The sequence below is a fragment of the Zingiber officinale genome, chromosome 4A, assembly GCF_018446385.1.
Source record: "Zingiber officinale cultivar Zhangliang chromosome 4A, Zo_v1.1, whole genome shotgun sequence".
Classification (NCBI taxonomy): Eukaryota; Viridiplantae; Streptophyta; class Magnoliopsida; order Zingiberales; family Zingiberaceae; genus Zingiber; species Zingiber officinale.
Window position 1 is genome coordinate 23702671 of NC_055992.1, and position 23730 is coordinate 23726400.

Here is a 23730-nt window from a genome sequence, read left to right on the forward strand (position 1 = left end):
TGAGTGTATGTAATGAGTTCATCTATAATTAGTGTAAAAAGATAAGAATTTAGAGCTGATTCTTGATGTAATCCTATCGTTATTGGAAATGCTTTAGTTACTCTACCTGAAGTTTTTATTCTAGTCGTTACATCCTCATTTAAGTCCTCGGGGCTATGGTGCCGCGGTAGGACATCCAGGTTGTCACCCAGGCACCCGCGGTTCGAACCCCAACTATGACGTATAGGTAGGAATTTTTCCTCTAACTGGGGGCGCAATCAAAGGATGCTGGACTTTTGGGTTGGCTGCCGCGTTTGCTTCCTGATTTACCCTGGTGGCCGGTGGGAAACTTCCGTGGGGCTGGGCCGGTCACCCTAGGGATAGTCAATGAGGCTAACTGGGATTATTATTTTTTTTAAATTAGTTTAATATATGTTACACTAATATCTCTCTTTTTTAGAATTCTCCTTAGGACTCTATCATAAGCTTTTTCTAAGTCAAAGAATACATCTTATTTTTGCTTCTGATATTTTTTAATTAGTTGTAAGAAGATGTATAGCTTCTATTGTCGACCTTCCTGGCATGAACCTAAATTGATTTTCAGTCACCGTAGTTTCCTTCCTCAATCTTTTACAAAAGATGAAGGGGTATGCGTTACATAGGATACAAGTAATATGATGGAGGAGAACGTCGATATTCTTTGTGAGCATAAGCTACTTCTTAAGTTTAATGGAAAGTTTTATAAAACGGCAGTTAAACATGCTATGTTATATGTAACTCAATGTTGGGATATAAAGCAAGCACATGAGTAGTAGATCAAAATCACAGAAATGAGAATGTTAAGGTGGATGAATATGATAAACAAATATTAGAGGAAGAGTCGAGGTTGTACCTATCAAAGGAAACTACAAGAGACGTGTTTAAAATGGTATGAATTTGTACTTATGCGACTAATAAATGTCCCAGTTAAGTGATGTGAAACCCTGACAAATGCACACATTAATCAAAGAAGAGAGAGACAAAAGAAGACTTGGCTAGTAATGATAAACTATTATAAAATTTATTTAAATATAAATAAGGATATAGCAGGGATTGAGCCCAATAATGCAAGAAGATCCATATAGCTGACCCCATTTAATGGAATAAAAGTTTGGTTGTCATTATTGTGTATACAAGGATAGACTCAGAGTTTTCATGTTTTCATATTTTTTTTCTCTATTCAAATTTATCAGTGTATCACTATGAATCTTTACACCACAATTATTTTATTATGGAGTTACATCTTATTGGCTAATTTAAACGACTAATCTAAATTAACTTTTATGATAAGTTATGCTAAGTTATTGTGTAATAGCTTGTGGCCTTCCGGTACAAGGCATACTACTTATAACGAAAGTATCAATATTTAAGTCAATAAGGAGCATGAAAGGTAAAATAGTCTAATAACATGTATAACCAAAGTAAAGAATAAATTAGAGTATCTATTTTAATTTTAAAAGTCTAATTTACCATACAACAAACTCAACTTTGAAAATACCAAAAACATGCACTTAACTTTTAATTTTACCCAAAATTCCTTTCCCCCTTTGGCAAAGAAAAATGACACAAAATAATAAAATCACGAAAAAAAATTAAGCAAACTTAGGTGAGACCGCGAGCATTTATGACCATAAGCTTATGATAAAGCTCACGACCGTTATGAAATTGTGGCCATGCAACCTTGACTATAAGCTCATAGCAAGGGGGTTATGATTTTGCGTCTGATCGGTATCTCTTAGCCGTGATTTCAAAGCCATTTGGACTTTGCCATAATTTAGTAGCAACCATAAGCTCCATTGTGAGTTCGTTGCTACGTATGCTCGTGGTCTTGAGATTTGTAGCTAGAATTTTCTTGAATTGGGTTTTTAATTTTTTTTTGTCATTTTTTTACTAGGAGGAAAAAGAGAATTTTGAGAAATAAGTGTCTTTTGGTAAATATGAAAGCTAGGTGTCTATGGTAATTTTTCAAAGTTGACTACATAATATGATAAATTACCTATTTTTGAAGCAATCTTTATATTAATCCTCATATGAACACCCATATATATATATATATATATATATAGATAGATAGATAGATAGTATGAAAAGAATATTATTTTTCTACTTATAATAGTTTAATTATTTTAAAACTCATTTTACCATTTTAAATATCATTTTAATCTTATTTTTCTAAACAATCATAGAAGCATAATATACAATTTATTTTGTATATTTATTCATGCATAAGGCTCCGAGCGTTTGAAAATCAAGTTACTATACTGAATATGTCTAAAAATATCTCAGAAAATTCAAAATAAATATTTATACTGATAATATCACAAAAATCTAGAAAATTAATTAAAATTGAAGTCTATGGATCCATTCTTGATCTTGCTATCTTGATATAATCATAATTTCCGAACAAGATATCTATTGTTGAATAATAATTTATTTTCCATCCTAAACTAGATACACAAACCTAAAATAGAAATTAAATAAAATATTTACTTTTTATCTCAATCAATGAAACAAGATCAGTGTTTCGTTGATACAAAACGCTCGAGCCAAGTGAACCTAACTGTGATTAGTCTAAAACAACCAATCATTTCTCCAATGTTAATAATACAGTTTCTCTCCAATTCTTATCTTTAATTGGCTAGTGTGTAAGCAACGACCTTGTTCAAGGACACTGAAAAGCTTGAAAAATGACAAGGGCTAGTAGTCTCTCTTGGCTCGGCTAGAAGAAGCCGACTAGTGGATGTGGGTGTTGTAGAATGAGGGTCCTCTCAACTCGACCAATAGCATCTAATTGATAGGTTGTAGGCATTGGAAAAATAAGAGAGAAAGAAAGAGGGAAAGGGGCTGATAGGTAGTGGTCATTGGAAAAATAAGAGAGAAATAAGAGGGAAGGGAGGAGGGTCCTCTCTAATTGTCATCGAAGGATGCCTCTCTTGGCTCTGGCGGCGAGCGACAATGATTGCCCTCGTGCGCACACGCAGAGGAAAATAGAAGAGGGAGAAGGAGATTGGGAGGAGAAAAAGACAGATATCAGCGGAAGGCGGAAGAGGTGGTGTTATGAGCCCGGAAGAGTGATGTTTGCGTTGCTCACATTAGAGGAAGAAGAAAATGATAAGTCTAGTGTTGGGTTGGGGAATCGGCACATGGAGAGGAGAGGTTGTGTTCGGGAAAAATTGCATGACTGGGAGAGAGACGAGGCGAGAAATTATAATACCTAACTGCTAAAAAGTTCTGTAATTTGTCAACGTTTATCCCTCTTTAAAATTTGGTTAGGCTCATGGTTTGAAATCTTGTACCATGCCAGATGAAATAGTTGAAACATATCATTCCGATAAATCATCGAAACTCGATACTACTCGGCACTAAGGCTTAAAATCTCAAACCAGGTTGTACTTTTGGTCTTTTACTCGAAAGATATTGTTCTAGTATCACGCCAACGCTCCAATGCATGGTGCTGATAGATTGGAGGTTAAGGAGGAAAGAAATATTGTTTGTAGAGTGGTATCAAGTTTTAGTAATTTACTAGAATGATATGTTTTGACGGTTTCTCTTGGTGTGGTACAAGATTTAAAATCACACTTAGCATAGACATTGTCTCCTTCCAATGCTTCATCTCCTTCCATCTTCAACTCCAATCCATTACTGACACCAAATATCGAAACATTAGCATAATGATAGAACAATATTATTCTAGTAAAAGACCAAAACCTTAGCACGATTCAAGATTTTGAATGTTGGTGTGGCTATAAATTGGCTAAAATTGACCGAACCTATGTGCCCCTAATCACCATGACTACTTGATGGATTTAATTTGAACCCAATTTGACTTCAACTTGATATCCAAAATTTATTTTATGGTTCAATCTATTTAAATAATTCAATTCAACTTATTTTGTTGTTTTAATTTATTTAGAAAAAATAATTTAAGATGCAAAATATTTAAATCAATTAAAACTTGATATTTTACATCTCCCTCATTAATTTTCTAAGGAGAATACGTGAGGGAATATGACGCACATCTTATTCTCACTAGGTCGGAGTATAATTGAAACCGAATAATTGAATTTTGTCGAACTAATCGAACCACTGAATTTTCTAATAAAAATCGAACAAACCGAATTGATAAAATATCGGTTAATTCAGTCGAATTAACCGAATTAATCAAAATTTTCAAATTGTTTGGTCTGTTTGTTCATTTTAACTGAACTTTTGCTCATCCTTAAATCTCATGCTCCCAAGTCACTTCCTAAACTAAAGTAGTCCTCGTAGGGTTGAAGTGGTACTTTAAGATCATCCAAGATATGTGTTGGATTCATAACATGCTTTCACAACATAGAAATATAGAAGATGTTCTACACTCCTGCTAAGACTAGGGGTAACGCGATTTGATTAGCCTGCACCTGATCAAGAATTTGAAATGGATTAACAAATCTGGGAGCCAATTTTCCTTTCAGATCAAACCTCCTTACTCCTTTGATAGGTGAAATGTGTTGCAAATTCCAACATCCTTCATCGGCAGTTATTTCAGTCAACTTTGAACATTGAGTAGTCGTTGTCTAATAGTCCACACTAAGCATTTGCTAAATACTCTGCGGAGCTAAGAGTTGATGTTTTCTAACCTCGTCCCATAAAATAGAAGATTTATATGCTTTGCTATAGGGTGCCTTGAAAGGTGCCATCTAGCTGAATGGTAACTAGTATTACAAGCAAGGTGTCAACTAACAGAATGGTAACTATTAATATAAGCACTTTATTAAGGCAAGTGGTTGCCTAACTACTGCTCAAATCCAATACACATACCCGCAGTAGATCATTCAAAATTTAGATAATGCACTTTGACTGCCCATGAGTTTGAGGATTAAAAGCAGTGTTAGAATGGAGTTTAGTATCTATACCTTTTGGAAACTCTGCTAGAACCTTGAACTAGAGCGTGGGTCTGGATTAGAAATAATATTCAAGGGAATGCCATGGAGTCTAGTAATCTCTTTGCAATACAACTTCATTAGATAGTCTAAAGAGTCCGTCCTACGAGTAGGCATGAAATGAGCTAATTTGAATCTTGTTCCTTTTTAGCCTTCAATAACAAAGTCCATAGTAACATGCTCTCACTTATATTCTGGCACTACAATCTTCTAAACCAACCTAGTCTGTCTCTAGTGTTCTACCTTAATCTATTGGCAAATTAGACATCGAGCTATAAGGTCCATAATGTCTATTTTTATACCTTTTTACCAGTATTATTGCTTTAAATCTTGATACATCTGTGTGCCACCAGGATGAATTGGAAATCTTGATCGATGTGCTTCTTGAAGGAGGTTTTCCTTTTCAAGAATGCACAAGTTGCCTCAAAATCGAAGATATCCATCCGTATAACGAGAAAATCGTAGCTTCGAACTTGAATGTAGCTTACTATCTCGAACGATATTGTTTAGATAATGTCAGCAAGATTTTAATGTATGGCACCGATGGAAAATTAAAGGTGGAAGGAGATGAAGAAAAAGTAGAAGATAAGAAAACTATATTCTTAAGTTCAAATTTCATTTTTCATCTAAAATGGTAACATTATCTTCTATGGAGACAAGTTGTAAAAAAATAATAATATTATTTAAATTCATTTAGAGTTACTTTTTAATATTTCAAGGGGTGCCAAGTATTGACGTGAAACGATACTTATTGACATCATTGACACGACGACACATGAGACATTTTGAGTTTCACTAATTTTTAGGAACGATATGTTTCAACTGTTTTGCTCAAGGCAATATTAGATTTTAAATCATGCTCCGTAGAGATAGTGTCGCCAAATTGGAAGAGCAAAAATAATAGTTGCTAACTCCAAATCATGAATAGGAGAATTCTTCTTGTGGTTTAGTGGGAAGTATAAGATACCATTTAATCATGTTGCACGTCAATCCTTTAATAGATGCATCTATATAAAGAACGAATCCATCTTCTCTGTAAAGGATAACTAACACTAGAGCACTCATCAATCTCTATTTGAGCTAGCTTGCTTTACAAGCCTCATTTCAAGTAAACATAATCCTTTTCTAGTTAACTGGGTCAAGGGTGCAGTGATGTCGGAAAATCCTGTGACAAATCTCCGATAGTAACTAGTGAGCTTATGAAAACTATGAGGGACTACTACAATTAAGCCAAACGACATTTACTATTAGAAACTACATGTTATAACTTCTTTAATCTTTTGAGGGACTACTGCAATGCCTCAATTAGAAACTACACGACTCTGAAATCCTACATAATAAAGCCAAAAGACATTTACTATACTTTGCATATAACCATTCCTTTCTTAACATCTTCAAAATCATTATGAGATGCTGTTCATGTTCGTCTCACTAGGAATATACTTAAATGTTATCAATAAAGACGATCACAAAACTATTTTAAAATTGTTCAGTCCTTGAATCCATAGCAGTTGCAAGACCATTGGCGAGCCCAAAAGATATTATCAAAAATTCATAATGTCTATAATAAGTATGGAAAACGATCTTCTGAACATTTGTATCGCTATCCCTCAATTGGTGATACTACATTTCTAACCCTCAGTTGGTGATAACATGATCTTAGGTCGATTTTTGAGTACACACCAGTACTCCTAAGTTGATTAAACAAGACAACTACTTGTAGTCATAACATTTAGTTGTCTATAGTTAATGCAGAGCCTCAAAGATCTATTCTTCTTCTTAACAAAAAGAATTGGAACACCCCATAGAGGAATACTAGGGCAGATGAAACCCTTATCTAACATCTCTTGAAGCTGGGGGCTTTCAATATTGGAACTGAGTTAGGGAGTAACTCAATGACAAACTCTACTTGTGACAACTCTGCTAGTTCTTTTGGAAACACGTGGATATTCTTGAACTATGTCAACATCGAAAGATATACTTAGCTATCCATATCAGGACTCACTAAGGAGAGAATATCCTTACATCCCTGAGCTAACAATTGTCGAGCTCGGAGTGCTGAGATAATTGATATGCCATGGTCTCTAATCTAACTAACTCCCATGGAAGTCACCATTTGGGCTTGACAATCAAATATAGCTTGATTCTCTGACATTCAATCTATAGCCAACTAATATCAAATTTAGACATCTCTATTGCCTGCAGATCTACTGCAAGAACATAACTACTGAAATCCAAAAGACAACCCTTAACCTCCCACTTTAACATCAACACCACAGAGTGATGGTGTCATCAACGTTAATTCACAAGATTTGGGAGTTGGATACCTTCCAATCTTGTATGCAAAAGGAGAAATAAAGAAATGTGAGTTACACTATCTATCTATATATCAACAAGAATACTATAAACTGAAATAATACATCAAATAACTTAGCTTTTGACTCGGGCCGCCTCAGGATTCTAGCGCAAACATGTCCCAACTCAGAATCTTGTTAGTTGAATGCAACTCAACTCTGGTTCTAGAGAATCTGATATGGTTGTTGCAGGGATAGATAGGTCAGAGGTAGTGGATATTCTAGGATGGAAAATACTGTTGGGGTGGAGGTAATAGATAATGCGTGGATGAAGTTGGTGGGTACTGCCTCGAATGATCCTGATGACTTGTTTGGGATTGTAAATGGTAAAGTTACAGTCGTTAGGCAGATTGTGAAGGTGGGGATTCTAATTTTAAAATGGTTGAGATCTCTATGGATCTCTCTGCTGTTGAGAGTGTGGGGGTCCTGATGTAGGTCAACCTTATTGGGACTGAGAGTTTGCTGCCTGATGCTGTGCCTTCAGGGTGCAGTCTCCGCTCATGTCTTGGCAGGTTACAATAGAAACATATATCTTGATCCAATGGATGATTCAGACACTTTCACTTTATGGCTTCAGGCACTACATCTAAAACACCTTAATATGGATTCATGCACTCTCTTCCCTCAGGGTGTAATCTTTGCTCATATGTCTTGGCAGCTTGTAGTAGAAATATATATCTTAATCTAAAATACATTTAGTCACTTTCACTTTATGGATTCATGTACTACATCTAAAACACTTTAATTTGGCCGATAGTTGCAGTGTCACATGCATGGTTTCACTGAGATGGGGTGGGCGTGAAAATCCCTAGATATCTTCACCACCTTTTGTGACTATGAGGACTTCGTAGTCTTACCCTTTGTGACATTGGGTAAAGTCACCCTGACTACTAGATTGACTAACGACTTCAATTGTTAGGTTTGGCGACTAACTTTATTCTCTTGGGAAACTTGCTACTTAGTCATATCAATAAAAATAACTTCTTTAAGTGCCTCATGCTAGGTATTAGTAGGTAATTCGAACATTGTATGTTGCAAGTCCCTCCTGCATTTTTGACATAGATTAATGCAGAAATGCTGCTGGAAAATATTGTTTCTCAAACATATAACTGCCAATAGATAATCTGATCTCCAAAGACATTCTTCTGCAGGTGGTTAATTGCACCTTGTCTATATCTAAATAAGACATATACTTGAAGGTGCACTCAATGTCCTCTAACCATGTACGTGCTTCTCAGGGGTCAACACCTATGTGGAAGAATGCAAAATGTAGGCGACACATCTAACTGTTGGGATTAGGTTGAGCTCCCATTAGCATCTCCAAGATGAAGATAGCTACATCATCCAAGCATTGGTCAAATCCTTGAGTAGCATACGCACGACTACGTGAAAGCCTTCGACTATGACTATAACCACAACCACAAGTACATCCACCTTGTGGTTTCACCTGACTAAACCAATTAAATTTTTTTAATAATAAATCAGAATTGATTTTTTTAAACAACAAGTAAAGGGACCCCTAATCTAAATCGTATGACTCGTATAACTTAAAGATACACTCGACTCAAGATACATCTCGACATGACTTGCATGTGAATTCTTATGTTAGAAAATCATAAAATCAAAAGAAAAAAGAAAACACAATAAATAAGAAACCTACACATAAATTGCAAATCAGACTTTAATATCAACTAAGAGTGTAACACACACCCTGAATGTATAAAAAGAAACCAAGAGCCATGCAAACTGATAGTAACTCAAGATAAATAAGAAATTCAACAAATTATATGCATATTCATTTTTTTTCTACGAAATACAATGAAACATTTAGATTCACAACTATTATCATTTAGAATCACAGCTATTATCATAATCTTTTATTATAAATTAAGATAATTTTTTATTATCATTTTCTTTTAAGTCTCCACCAATAAATTGTCACCAATAATATATCTCTAATAAATTTATCATTAATAAATCTACTAAAAAGTGAATCACTAGTGTCAGTATCCTCGAAGTATAATAACATCATCAGATGCACGGGCTAAAGCCCTCATCATAATATACAACAATATAGCACCCTCATGTAAATAGATACAGACAATGGGCGACTGTTCGCTACCACAATCTTATGTAGGAGATTAAGTATCTTCTATGAGGTTAAATTCAGAGTTTTCTCTTTTTAATATTTTTTCTCTATTTAAATTTATTATCGTTCCACTTTAAATCTTTACACAATAATTATTTTAGTTTGGGTTTACATCTTATTTGTTAATTTAAATGACTAACCTAAATCAACTCTGTATAAGTTCTGCTAATTTAGTGTGTATTAGCATGTGGTTCGTATGAGATTTACAATATAAAATACAAGTATCAATATCTAGTCAACAAGTAGCATGAAAGGTAAAACAATCTAATGACATCTATCATTTGAAGAGCAAATCAAGGTATCAATTTTAATTTTTAAAACAACCTTTCCAATATTAATTCGTATATGAACACCCATGTGTATAGCATAAAAAACATATCATTTATTTACCCTTAGTTTAATTTATTTTAAAATCCATTTCACTACTTTAAATATCTTTTAATCCTTTTTTTCTAAATCATTATAGAAGCATAATGTACAATTTATTTTATATTTATTCATTCATAAAGAAATGTATACGAGTCAAAGGATTTATCCACCTGTATGCTCCACTTGAATGCTTATTTACAAATAAACAACAACCAAGCTTTATCCCACTAGTTGGGGTTGGTTATATAGATCCTTTTACGCCATTAGACTCTATCCACTGCTATATCATAATTTATATTTAAATAAATTTTATCTTATTATATTGTTGCTAACTAAGCCTTTTTTATACTTATTGACATCATTGACACGACGACACATGAGACATTTTGAGTTTCACTAATTTTTAGGAACGATATGTTTCAACTGTTTTGCTCAAGGCAATATTAGATTTTAAATCATGCTCCGTAGAGATAGTGTCGCCAAATTGGAAGAGCAAAAATAATAGTTGCTAACTCCAAATCATGAATAGGAGAATTCTTCTTGTGGTTTAGTGGGAAGTATAAGATACCATTTAATCATGTTGCACGTCAATCCTTTAATAGATGCATCTATATAAAGAACGAATCCATCTTCTCTGTAAAGGATAACTAACACTAGAGCACTCATCAATCTCTATTTGAGCTAGCTTGCTTTACAAGCCTCATTTCAAGTAAACATAATCCTTTTCTAGTTAACTGGGTCAAGGGTGCAGTGATGTCGGAAAATCCTGTGACAAATCTCCGATAGTAACTAGTGAGCTTATGAAAACTATGAGGGACTACTACAATTAAGCCAAACGACATTTACTATTAGAAACTACATGTTATAACTTCTTTAATCTTTTGAGGGACTACTGCAATGCCTCAATTAGAAACTACACGACTCTGAAATCCTACATAATAAAGCCAAAAGACATTTACTATACTTTGCATATAACCATTCCTTTCTTAACATCTTCAAAATCATCATGAGATGCTGTTCATGTTCGTCTCACTAGGAATATACTTAAATGTTATCAATAAAGACGATCACAAAACTATTTTAAAATTGTTCAGTCCTTGAATCCATAGCGGTTGCAAGACCATTGGTGAGCCCAAAAGATATTATCAAAAATTCATAATGTCTATAATAAGTATGGAAAACGATCTTCTGAACATTTGTATCGCTATCCCTCAATTGGTGATACTACATTTCTAACCCTCAGTTGGTGATAACATGATCTTAGGTCGATTTTTGAGTACACACCAGTACTCCTAAGTTGATTAAACAAGACAACTACTTGTAGTCATAACATTTAGTTGTCTATAGTTAATGCAGAGCCTCAAAGATCTATTCTTCTTCTTAACAAAAAGAATTGGAACACCCCATAGAGGAATACTAGGGCAGATGAAACCCTTATCTAACATCTCTTGAAGCTGGGGGCTTTCAATATTGGAACTGAGTTAGGGAGTAACTCAATGACAAACTCTACTTGTGACAACTCTGCTAGTTCTTTTGGAAACACGTGGATATTCTTGAACTATGTCAACATCGAAAGATATACTTAGCTATCCATATCAGGACTCACTAAGGAGAGAATATCCTTACATCCCTGAGCTAACAATTGTCGAGCTCGGAGTGCTGAGATAATTGATATGCCATGGTCTCGAATCTAACTAACTCCCATGGAAGTCACCATTTGGGCTTGACAATCAAATATAGCTTGATTCTCTGACATTCAATCTATAGCCAACTAATATCAAATTTAGACATCTCTATTGCCTGCAGATCTACTGCAAGAACATAACTACTGAAATCCAAAAGACAACCCTTAACCTCCCACTTTAACATCAACACCACAGAGTGATGGTGTCATCAATGTTAATTCACAAGATTTGGGAGTTGGATACCTTCCAATCTTGTATGCAAAAGGAGAAATAAAGAAATGTGAGTTACACTATCTATCTATATATCAACAAGAATACTATAAACTGAAATAATACATCAAATAACTTAGCTTTTGACTCGGGCCGCCTCAGGATTCTAGCGCAAACATGTCCCAACTCAGAATCTTGTTAGTTGAATGCAACTCAACTCTGGTTCTAGAGAATCTGATATGGTTGTTGCAGGGATAGATAGGTCAGAGGTAGTGGATATTCTAGGATGGAAAATACTGTTGGGGTGGAGGTAATAGATAATGCGTGGATGAAGTTGGTGGGTACTGCCTCGAATGATCCTGATGACTTGTTTGGGATTGTAAATGGTAAAGTTACAGTCGTTAGGCAGATTGTGAAGGTGGGGATTCTAATTTTAAAATGGTTGAGATCTCTATGGATCTCTCTGCTGTTGAGAGTGTGGGGGTCCTGATGTAGGTCAACCTTATTGGGACTGAGAGTTTGCTGCCTGATGCTGTGCCTTCAGGGTGCAGTCTCCGCGCATGTCTTGGCAGGTTACAATAGAAACATATATCTTGATCTAATGGATGATTCAGACACTTTCACTTTATGGCTTCAGGCACTACATCTAAAACACCTTAATATGGATTCATGCACTCTCTTCCCTCAGGGTGTAATCTTTGCTCATATGTCTTGGCAGCTTGTAGTAGAAATATATATCTTAATCTAAAATACATTTAGTCACTTTCACTTTATGGATTCATGTACTACATCTAAAACACTTTAATTTGGCCGATAGTTGCAGTGTCACATGCATGGTTTCACTGAGATGGGGTGGGCGTGAAAATCCCTAGATATCTTCACCACCTTTTGTGACTATGAGGACTTCGTAGTCTTACCCTTTGTGACATTGGGTAAAGTCACCCTGACTACTAGATTGACTAACGACTTCAATTGTTAGGTTTGGCGACTAACTTTATTCTCTTGGGAAACTTGCTACTTAGTCATATCAATAAAAATAACTTCTTTAAGTGCCTCATGCTAGGTATTAGTAGGTAATTCGAACATTGTATGTTGCAAGTCCCTCCTGCATTTTTGACATAGATTAATGCAGAAATGCTGCTGGAAAATATTGTTTCTCAAACATATAACTGCCAATAGATAATCTGATCTCCAAAGACATTCTTCTGCAGGTGGTTAATTGCACCTTGTCTATATCTAAATAAGACATATACTTGAAGGTGCACTCAATGTCCTCTAACCATGTACGTGCTTCTCAGGGGTCAACACCTATGTGGAAGAATGCAAAATGTAGGCGACACATCTAACTGTTGGGATTAGGTTGAGCTCCCATTAGCATCTCCAAGATGAAGATAGCTACATCATCCAAGCATTGGTCAAATCCTTGAGTAGCATACGCACGACTACGTGAAAGCCTTCGACTATGACTATAACCACAACCACAAGTACATCCACCTTGTGGTTTCACCTGACTAAACCAATTAAATTTTTTTAATAATAAATCAGAATTGATTTTTTTAAACAACAAGTAAAGGGACCCCTAATCTAAATCGTATGACTCGTATAACTTAAAGATACACTCGACTCAAGATACATCTCGACATGACTTGCATGTGAATTCTTATGTTAGAAAATCATAAAATCAAAAGAAAAAAGAAAACACAATAAATAAGAAACCTACACATAAATTGCAAATCAGACTTTAATATCAACTAAGACTGTAACACACACCCTGAATGTATAAAAAGAAACCAAGAGCCATGCAAACTGATAGTAACTCAAGATAAATAAGAAATTCAACAAATTATATGCATATTCATTTTTTTTCTACGAAATACAATGAAACATTTAGATTCACAACTATTATCATTTAGAATCACAACTATTATCATAATCTTTTATTATAAATTAAGATAATTTTTTATTATCATTTTCTTTTAAGTCTTCACCAATAAATTGTCACCAATAATATATCTCTAATAAATTTATCATTAATAAATCTACTAAAAAGTGAATCACTAGTGTCAGTATCCTCGAAGTATAATAACATCATCAGATGCACGGGCTAAAGCCCTCATCATAATATACAACAATATAGCACCCTCATGTAAATAGATACAGACAATGGGCGACTGTTCGCTACCACAATCTTATGTAGGAGATTAAGTATCTTCTATGAGGTTAAATTCAGAGTTTTCTCTTTTTAATATTTTTTCTCTATTTAAATTTATTATCGTTCCACTTTAAATCTTTACACAATAATTATTTTAGTTTGGGTTTACATCTTATTTGTTAATTTAAATGACTAACCTAAATCAACTCTGTATAAGTTCTGCTAATTTAGTGTGTATTAGCATGTGGTTCGTATGAGATTTACAATATAAAATACAAGTATCAATATCTAGTCAACAAGTAGCATGAAAGGTAAAACAATCTAATGACATCTATCATTTGAAGAGCAAATCAAGGTATCAATTTTAATTTTTAAAACAACCTTTCCAATATTAATTCGTATATGAACACCCATGTGTATAGCATAAAAAACATATCATTTATTTACCCTTAGTTTAATTTATTTTAAAAGCCATTTCACTACTTTAAATATCTTTTAATCCTTTTTTTCTAAATCATTATAGAAGCATAATGTACAATTTATTTTATATTTATTCATTCATAAAGAAATGTATACGAGTCAAAGGATTTATCCACCTGTATGCTCCACTTGAATGCTTATTTACAAATAAACAATAACCAAGCTTTATCCCACTAGTTGGGGTTGGTTATATAGATCCTTTTACGCCATTAGACTCTATCCACTGCTATATCATAATTTATATTTAAATAAATTTTATCTTATTATATTGTTGCTAACTAAGCCTTTTTTGATTTTCCGCATTTGATATGAACATTTGTCATAGTTTCATATCTATAACTGAGCATTTATTAGTAACCTAATTGGAGTATTTATTTGCAAATACAATAGAAAAAAAACTTAGAAAACTCAAAATAAATATCTAATAATGATAATAACGTAAAAACTTAGAAATTGACTAAAACTTTAAATTCAAAATTGATGAATCCATTTTTTAACTCGTTACCTCGATATAATCCTAATTTCTAAACAAGTCACATATTCTCAAACAATAATTTAGTTTCCTATCTTGAACTAGATATGCTAACCTAAAACAAAAATATAATAAATATTAACCTTTTCCTCAATTGGTGAAATATGATAGATATTTCATCAATACAAAAAGCTTATGCCATATTGTGATTAGTCCGAAATAAGCAATTATTTCTCCTTTATCATCCATATAATTTTTCATTAATTCTTACCTTTAATTGGTCGATGTGCAGCAACGACCTCATTCAAGGACACTAGAAAGCTAGGATAATGAGGGTTGGTAGTCCCTCGTGGCTCGGCTAGAAGAAGCCAACTAGTGATTGTGAGTGTGAAGGAGAGAAGGAGAAAAAGGAAAAAGAGGAGGGTCTTAAGGCCTTCTTTATTTCAGCAGGCCATATCATTTGAAACAAGGTCTTCTTCATTTTGGTGGGCTATAAGGTAAAGCCATAAGCCTACTCCTTGGTCTGCTCTTCTCCTGATTGGTGCCATTGGCACCATGTGTCGATATGGCGTCCTGATGTCAATTATTTCATTTTGGCTAGAGAATAAAATTTTATGTGTTGGTACTATTATTGTTTATTTAATTTTATTAACAATCATAGTTTTAAAAAGCACCTTAGGTGATGGAATTCCAATGGGTTTGCCTCACTTAGAAGCAGGCAGTACCTATTAGGTGAACCAAAGGGTTAAGTGGGGCTGTCAACCGTATTAACAGGACTATTAAAAAGTGGTCTAAGTGGGACCACCTAGGCATTGAGTGTATACAAGAGTTGTTGTCTTTATGTAGTTTTTAGCTTTGATTAATAAAATTATCCCTTTTGTAATCTCTTTGTGAATTTCTTTCTTTCTTTCTTTCTTTTTGTGTGATAGTTGTCCTTTGTTTCATCAAACTTCTCTTAATTTTTCATGTGCTCTGAGGGTTCGATTCAGTGCTTCATCACTAAGTGAGAAGAAATGTTGCACTTTGGATCACATAAGAAATGTTAGAAACTTATTCAATAAATGCTTGCTATCATATAGATATATACACAAATACATTTTTACCTTCTCACATTTGCATTAAAATCAACTTTGGTAATTGTACATGATGACCATATTGATGAAGTTTGCTAAGAAATCTTATCCATTTTCTTGTTAGTTTAGCATATATGAGCAAGATCTTTTCTACAATCAAATCATTCTATTTGTTCCTTTTGTGTTTTAGGTTCTTTATAAGAGTAGATGTGATAATAAACTAAACGAGATCACAGAAAGAGCATCTGCTGATAAGCGAGAGGTATGACAATTGTTTATTTTACTTAGTTATTAGTTTCTTGTACTTGAGAGTATTTGATGATTTTATCTGCATGTAAAATTTTCTATTTTTCATATTCTTTGTTGCATTTTCTGGATTTTAAGACTGAAACTTTACCCTATGGGTTTGGTGCAGAAGCTAAGTAACACTAAAGGTATCACAAACCCGTGTACATTTCTAATTTGAATCTTTTATGTTAATCAGAAAAAAATATAAACTAAACAATGAAATGGAATGGTTATTGAACTTATAGAAGCATATTTTCCAAACTAAAGAATTTTCAATCAGAAGCATAATTAACAATATCAAGATACATTGAGAATGAAGAAAAAAAATATATTGTTAGCACGTGTACAAGTTGAAAATAATCATTAATATCCAAAATAAATATATTTTGTTTTCCTCTTATGTGAACATTTGCAAAATTTAAAATATTGGTGTTGATCTGAGTGATTGGGCGAGATGGTAGGTTTTGGTGATGACAGGCAAGTTGTGTTTCAGTTTGAGGAGCCAACATACTGGCCAGAACTCAGATTCATCTAACAATGACCAAAGTTACAAACCATGTTAATTTGTACACATGTTCTTGTTCGAGGTAGCTTCTTGGGAGTTGGAACATATATTAAAATATTATTTGATAACTCTTTCAACAGATTATCAGCACCTATACTGCCATGAAACATTGGCACCAAGCATCAATTTTTTTTTCTTAGTAAGAAAAGTTGTAATCAGACTCTGAAATTGTCACAATATAAGCATTTGAGGTTTCTGAACAAGATTGGTGACTTTGAAAGAAATCATCAATTCTTAGGTCCAGGCCTTGATCTTAACTGTCCTAAAACATTGGTAAATTAAATCTTCAACATTGTGTTATTCTAGAATATCATATGCTAGATAGAGTTGTCAATGACGGCTAAAGTGGTTAGCTGTTGGAAATTAGAAATGTATGCGATTATTTTATAGGCATTGCTAGGGAAGAGTTAGGATTAGTTAGTATCTTTGGTGGACACTGCCAGCATGGTATTGAATCTATTGCTTTCTCTTTATATATATATATATATATAGACAATTTCTTCCACTTCATCTTTATGCTTGTGTTTTCAACAGTGTTAAATTAAGGCCAAGTATGCATACAATTTCTTTTGTCTGTGCTTTAGTTTCTCCTGTATTGAATGCTCTTTTCCAGGTTGAGTTGTTGGCCAAAAAGTATGAAGAAAAATACAAGCAGGTTGGAGAGTTAGCTTCAAAGTTAGCATTGGAAGAGGCCAAATATCGCGACATTCAGGTCAGCCTACTATCATGGTATTGTGAAAACTGAAAAGAGCACAGGGATTTGTTTGTTTTATATTTTTACCTTTAAACTTCTGTTCGATCTCTTATTCTGTTGATGTTTATGTTGTATATGGGATTCATCCGTTTTTCTTTTATCTTATAGGAAAGGAATGCAGAATTGCAAAATGCAATAATTAAGATGGAACAGGGAGGCAGTGCTGATGGTTTGCTTCAGGTAGGCTTTACTTTTGAAAAGTTTCCAAACACAGTCTGATAGTAATTATATATTTGAAACATATATAGGTTCGTGTTGATAGAATACAATCTGATCTCGAGGGTTTTGAGAAAGCTCTTAACGAGCGGTGCAAACAACATGGTGTTCATGTTAAAGCAACTACAACAATTGAGCTCCCATTCGGTACTCACTTATGTTTGGCACTCATTGTTGCTTATGCTATTTGATGTTTTTTTTATTATTAATAAGTACAGAAATTTGGCAATTATAGAACAAAAGAATCTGCTTATGTCTAGTGTTGCAATTGTTGAAGCTGGTAGTGATGGTATTGGAATTGTTAACTTTGCTCATTTACCATAGAAGCAGCATTCTTTCTGGGTGTAGTAATTGATAAATATGGTTGCATATTGAGATATTATTGTTTCATCAGTGCATTTTTTTTTTGTATATATACCTTTTCCTCAATGGGTTGGATTTATGTTGGTTGAGTTTGGTTACTACTTTCATAGGGATTGTTCCAAAACTTTATTGTAAAAATTTGGAAAATCATTGAGCAAAATAGTATACACAGATGGAGGTTAACTTCATTATGATTTATGAGGCTGGTTATACTAACTTCAACTAGCATTGATGTTTTGTTGTCTTAATACTATTTTGAGGTAATTTCCGCCAATAATAATACCATGGTTTCAAACACCAATAATTATAATGCATGACCGAAGTGTAGTCTTTTGGTCATCAACGGATGTTGATAATGCGTCAGCACGAGTGAATGTCAATGTACACTCATGTCAACACAATTTTGGTGGTATCAATTGAGATTGTTTCAATCGTTACTGCTTGAGATGGACTGAAATAAGAAGATTCTCTTCTAGTGAGTCCTTCCATTTCATTTCATGAGCTGGCCATGAGAAATAGATGGATTGCCATAAAAAGAGAGGAGAGAGGGAAAAGGGAAAGCATCACCACCACCAACTTGGAATGAGTGGCTCAAAGTTAAAAGAAAGGGGATGTCCCATATAATGGAGACATGTCTATTCAAGTTCCAATTGAGCCAATTAAAGTCTTAACTCACTCCAAATGACCAATGAGCTACAATCATTTTAATAATATGAATATTTAATCATTAATATGAATGCTTATTATATTTTTATAACTTTTCACTCTAATATTTTAAGCAACTTTGTAATTCTATCAAGGTTTAAAATCTTGACCCGTGCCAAGGTTTTGATAACGGATATGACCATGTTGATACAGTTTTCAGTATTTTTTAAAATTTTAAAATATAAATGTATATTAATTTTATTAATATTTAATTATTAAATATGCTCTATATTTTGAGATATTGAATTATATTTCGATATTTTCTCCTAAGATAATGCTTATTACATTTTTCTAAAAATTATTTTAAAAAAGTAATTCTTAAAATTCAAAACTAAATCTAAAATTTTAAAATCATTTGAAAGGTTAAAAATAATTCTAAAATCATTTGAAGGTTTTTACTTTTGAATGTATTTTATAAATTTTTAATTTTGTAAAATTTATTTTAAATGTTTAAGAATTAGATTTTGAAAAATTTTAAACTATTTTTTATTTATATAAAAATTCTAAATTATTTTATAATTAATTTTTAAAATTATTTAAAAATTTAAAATAATTTTTAAAATTTTATAACTATTATTAATAATAGTTTATTGATAATAAAAAATACACGATGAAAAATAAAAAAATCAATTAAATGAAAAAAATTCGGAGAGGGACGCCTTGGCACGTGACCTTCGCAAAGGGTCGCCAAGGGTTGCGGCGTTCTCCGCGACCCCTACAGAGGGACGTCGAGGGGCTGCAATGCCTTCGTGACTCCCGCGGCCCTCACGGAGGGATGTCGCGACCTCTGCGATCCCCACGGAGGGTAGCCATTGGGTCGTGACGCCTTTGCAAACCTCGTGGAAGGATGCTCTGCAGTCGCGGCACATGTAACGACCCGCCTTCTACTGATTAGGCTGTGAGGCCGATCGCTACATTATGCTGTGCAATAAATTACTATTGCGGAAATCTGGATTGATTAAAATTTTACTAAACTGATTACTGTAAAATCTGAACTTAATATTCTAGGTGTACCTAGGAGTTGTACACATGCTAGGGAAGATAATCTATGCCTCTCGGATGTCCTGCTAGCTGTAATCAGGCATTTCAATCGATCCATACTGGATCGATCCAGATTGATACTGGCACGGAGAAAAACTCTGGATCGGTCGGCCGACCGATCCATAACTATATTGCTTCAGATGCGGCTGGATCGGTCTACCGACCGATCCAGAGTACACCGATCGGTCGGCCGATCGGTGAGCTTCGGGATCGGCCGATCCATAACAGCGCTAACTCTCATTGGTCGGTGACCGATCCAGACAATCGATCGATCGTAGATCGATCCGGGTTTCGATCGATTTCAGCACTATTTCGTGCCCAACTCATACACATTAAGTCTATAGCAGCTAGAAACATTTTTAACATGTATTAGCTAACATTTTAAACATGATATCTCGCATGGTTCACTAATTCATGGCATGCAAATGTACTATGTGTAGAATAATAAGGTTCTAACAGTTAACTAATTTTGCTGAAAGTTCAAATGCATAAATAAAACTGGTTAGATCCCTAAGATCTTTTATTCCAAGTTCCTTCCACACACATCTTCATCGCATTGTCCTCCAGCCTCCGCTAGTCCATTTTTCCTTTACCTTTATCTGCAGTATAAGGAAAAAGTATCTGTAAGCTTAAAGCTTAGTAAGAAACCAGCTACGATGCAATTTATGTTTTGAAAACATGCTATTTGAAATACGTCTTGAACATAGATGAGCATGACATAGCAAAGTTACTAAGCACAAATCTTGAAACATAGCATGCATATCAAAATCTAAGCATGGAGCTAACTCATGGTATCAATCGGGAAGAACTAAACTGAAACTGAACTAAACTAAGCCGATATTGAATTAAATCCGATCACATAGGTGACCGAGAGTTTTGAAAATTGTATACATAAGTAGATTAAAATAATAATCATGCTGCTGAGTAGAAGGCGCGTCGCTAGACCGGGATTGCAAGTTCCAAATCTAGTAGGGTTTACTAGGTTATCTGAACCTAGGGAGGACTGTGGGAGTCCAACCCAATAGATATCTAATCCTGTACAGTGCCACTGCTGAAAATAAAATACTGAATAGCTGTACTGTTTTATTTAGCCGTTTCTAGGTTATCTGAACCTAGAACTAGGTTGTCTGAACCTAGAGGCGACTGTGGGAGCCCACCCATTGGACATCTAGTCCCATGAAAGCTGTAATACAGCTAATTAACTGGATCAATACGTCTATACGGCATTTGACTGAGCTGAATAAATGCCCACTGAATCAAAAGCTGTCCTAATCTTTTTATCGAGCATTTGGTGTGCTCTAACTCTCCTCTCTAGTAGGGAGACCACCTCTAGGCACCCGACAACGTCTAACACCTCAAACTGAAGAGGGCAAACGCGTCCGGCCCATCTAGAGGTGCTCGCCTAATCCCTAAAGCTGCGAGGAGGGTTAAATACACCCTAGATGTCGACAAAAATCCGAGTATAACTAATCTAAAAGCATGCATTCAAACGGAAGCTACTTATACTGCAGGTGAGGGGTTTCTTACCTCCTATTCGTAATTTCTTACGATTCTAATCGCGTGAATTTCCGGAGAAGACGATCCCTTCGACGATCTTCTCGCGTCTATGTGTTCCTCTCGCGAAGGGGACGCCCTCGTGTCGAAGTCCTCGCTTGCTCTTGTGGTTGGCGCCGAGAGGAGGAAGAAAAGGGAGAGGGTCGGCGGAAACTAGGGTGAGGAGGAGCAAGTCACGTTCAAAGAGAAAACCCAATAACTCTTCACCCATTAATTCCCTATTTATATTAAGTGGGTATTTCGGCCCAACTTAAACTTAAATATTTCAACTGGTTACTAGAATTACCCGTAAACCATAGGTCTCGGGTTCAATTCCCGCTTAGGCCGTTTTCACTTTCTATTTGTTTTTGCTACTTCCGCTACTCAAAAAATTCTGTAAAAATATCCTAAAATAGTTTTGAGAATATTTCTAAAATAGTTTTGAGAATTCTCGGGCGTTACAGCGCACTCCGTGACTTCGCGAGGCCGCTGTAAGCTCATGACACCCTCGCGGTCGTTGTGCCGGTCCCCCATTAGAATGATAAATACTGACCATTTTGGGTGGCACAACATTTCAAATCTTGATTACTATAGTCTTATATTTGGTGGTAAATAAACTAAGTGGAAGAGAATTATAATATTAAAACTCATTTTAGTTTATATTGACATATTTTAAAGTGAGTGTTGACATGACATGATATCAAGATTGTACCATCCTAGTCCCCTCGGGACGGACAGTTGGCTTGCACATGGTAGTGTTGTCACCATGAGGTCTGGGGTCAAATCCCGATTAGTAGCCGAGTGGCTGCCCTCTCCCATATGCTATTCAACTGCCCAAGGCTAGTAGCTACACGTGATTTACTTCTTCCGTGTTGCCTTGGGACGGACTAGCGGAGGCGTTGGGGCGAGCGAATCACCTTTTTGCCACCAAAATTGTACCATCCTAGTTGGAGATTGAAACTCCCACATGGCATGATACTTTAAAGTTTAATGTGTAATAAATGCGAAAAGTGTCACACCCTACTTGAGCTAGGCTTGCTGAGACACTAACTTTGCTCGTGCGTGTGAATACAATAATGTCAAAGAAAAATACACTCAAAAATTAACTAAACTAGCTAAATGCATATCTCTAAATAAACTTATCAGTACTATATATAAAAGCCCAACTAATAATTAAAGTTCAAAAATTCCAAAAGTGAGTATAAGAAAGAACATGATGTAAACATCTCGTAAAAAAATACATCAAAAAACAAATAATCAAGCTTATCATATCATGTTCCCACGATATATGTTGTTCCATGCCATTTGAAACTAGCGGTATATTTTGTCCTGACTCAGGACCGACATTGGTGCCCTACCCGCACCGTGACCGAGAGGCCGTTGCGACCTCGTGACGACCTCATGAGGTCGCAACAAGATCATGGCAAGGTCGTAGAGGGTGTCGCAACCCTATAGTCGCCCTTCGGCTTGGAGGACGAGGCAACCCTTTTCGGGGGAGCGGAGGATGCCATGGCCTTTAGTGCCCGAGGTTGCCGTGACACAACGGCCTCCACCGACACTCGTTGTCGTGATTTTTTAATTTTTAAAATTTTTAAATAGATATTTTTATTATAAAGAAACTATTAATTATATAATAATTATAAATACAATATATTATTAATAATAGCTAGAAAATATTTAAAAAGTTATAAATTAATAAGATATTTTATAAAATAATTTACATTTTTTAATAATGGAACATTTGCTTGAATTCAAGACAACCTAACGCAACCCTCACCCTTTCTCATCGCTACTTGGGACCGACCGTGGCGGGCTTAATTTTAATATATATTAAAAATTGAATATGAATTTAAAGTAATCTAATTTTTTAAAAATATAATTCTTAAATATTTCAAATAAATTTTTAAAAATTTAAAATTTACAAATACATTCAAAAAAATAATAATTTAAGTCTTTCAAATAATTTTATAATTATCTTTGAGGATTTTAAATAATTTTATAATTTTAGATTTGGTTTTAAATTTTAATAATTACTTATTTTTTAAAATAGTTTTTATAAAATTTAATAGGCATTATTTTATAAGAAAATATTGAAATATAAAGTCAACACTTTAAAATATAATATTAATAGTGAGCATATTTAATAATAAATATTAATAATATTAATATACATTTATATTTAAAAATGAAAAAGTACTGAAATTGTATCATTCCAGTCGGGGACCAAAATCCGGTCGAAATCTTAAACCATGCATGTTCCACCAATTCAATCTCATTAATCTCTTACCATAATTTCTCTTAATTTTTTTTGTTACTGGGTCATCATATCTCACGTTTAATTTTTTATACTCTTACAACTATTTTCTTTTTAATTTCTCAGG

General features: G+C 34.3%; 1 protein-coding gene across 1 annotated transcript in view; it reads left to right on the plus strand.

The window, feature by feature from the left end:
* LOC121969713 (epidermal growth factor receptor substrate 15-like) overlaps nt 1–23730 on the plus strand; it is a 51921-nt gene that overhangs the window by 18070 nt on the left and 10121 nt on the right. The window contains exons 6-9 of the mRNA XM_042519940.1: nt 16075–16146; nt 17351–17449; nt 17600–17671; nt 17740–17854. Coding sequence (XP_042375874.1) covers nt 16075–16146; nt 17351–17449; nt 17600–17671; nt 17740–17854 — 358 coding nt within the window. The remainder of the gene's footprint in view (nt 1–16074; nt 16147–17350; nt 17450–17599; nt 17672–17739; nt 17855–23730) is intronic.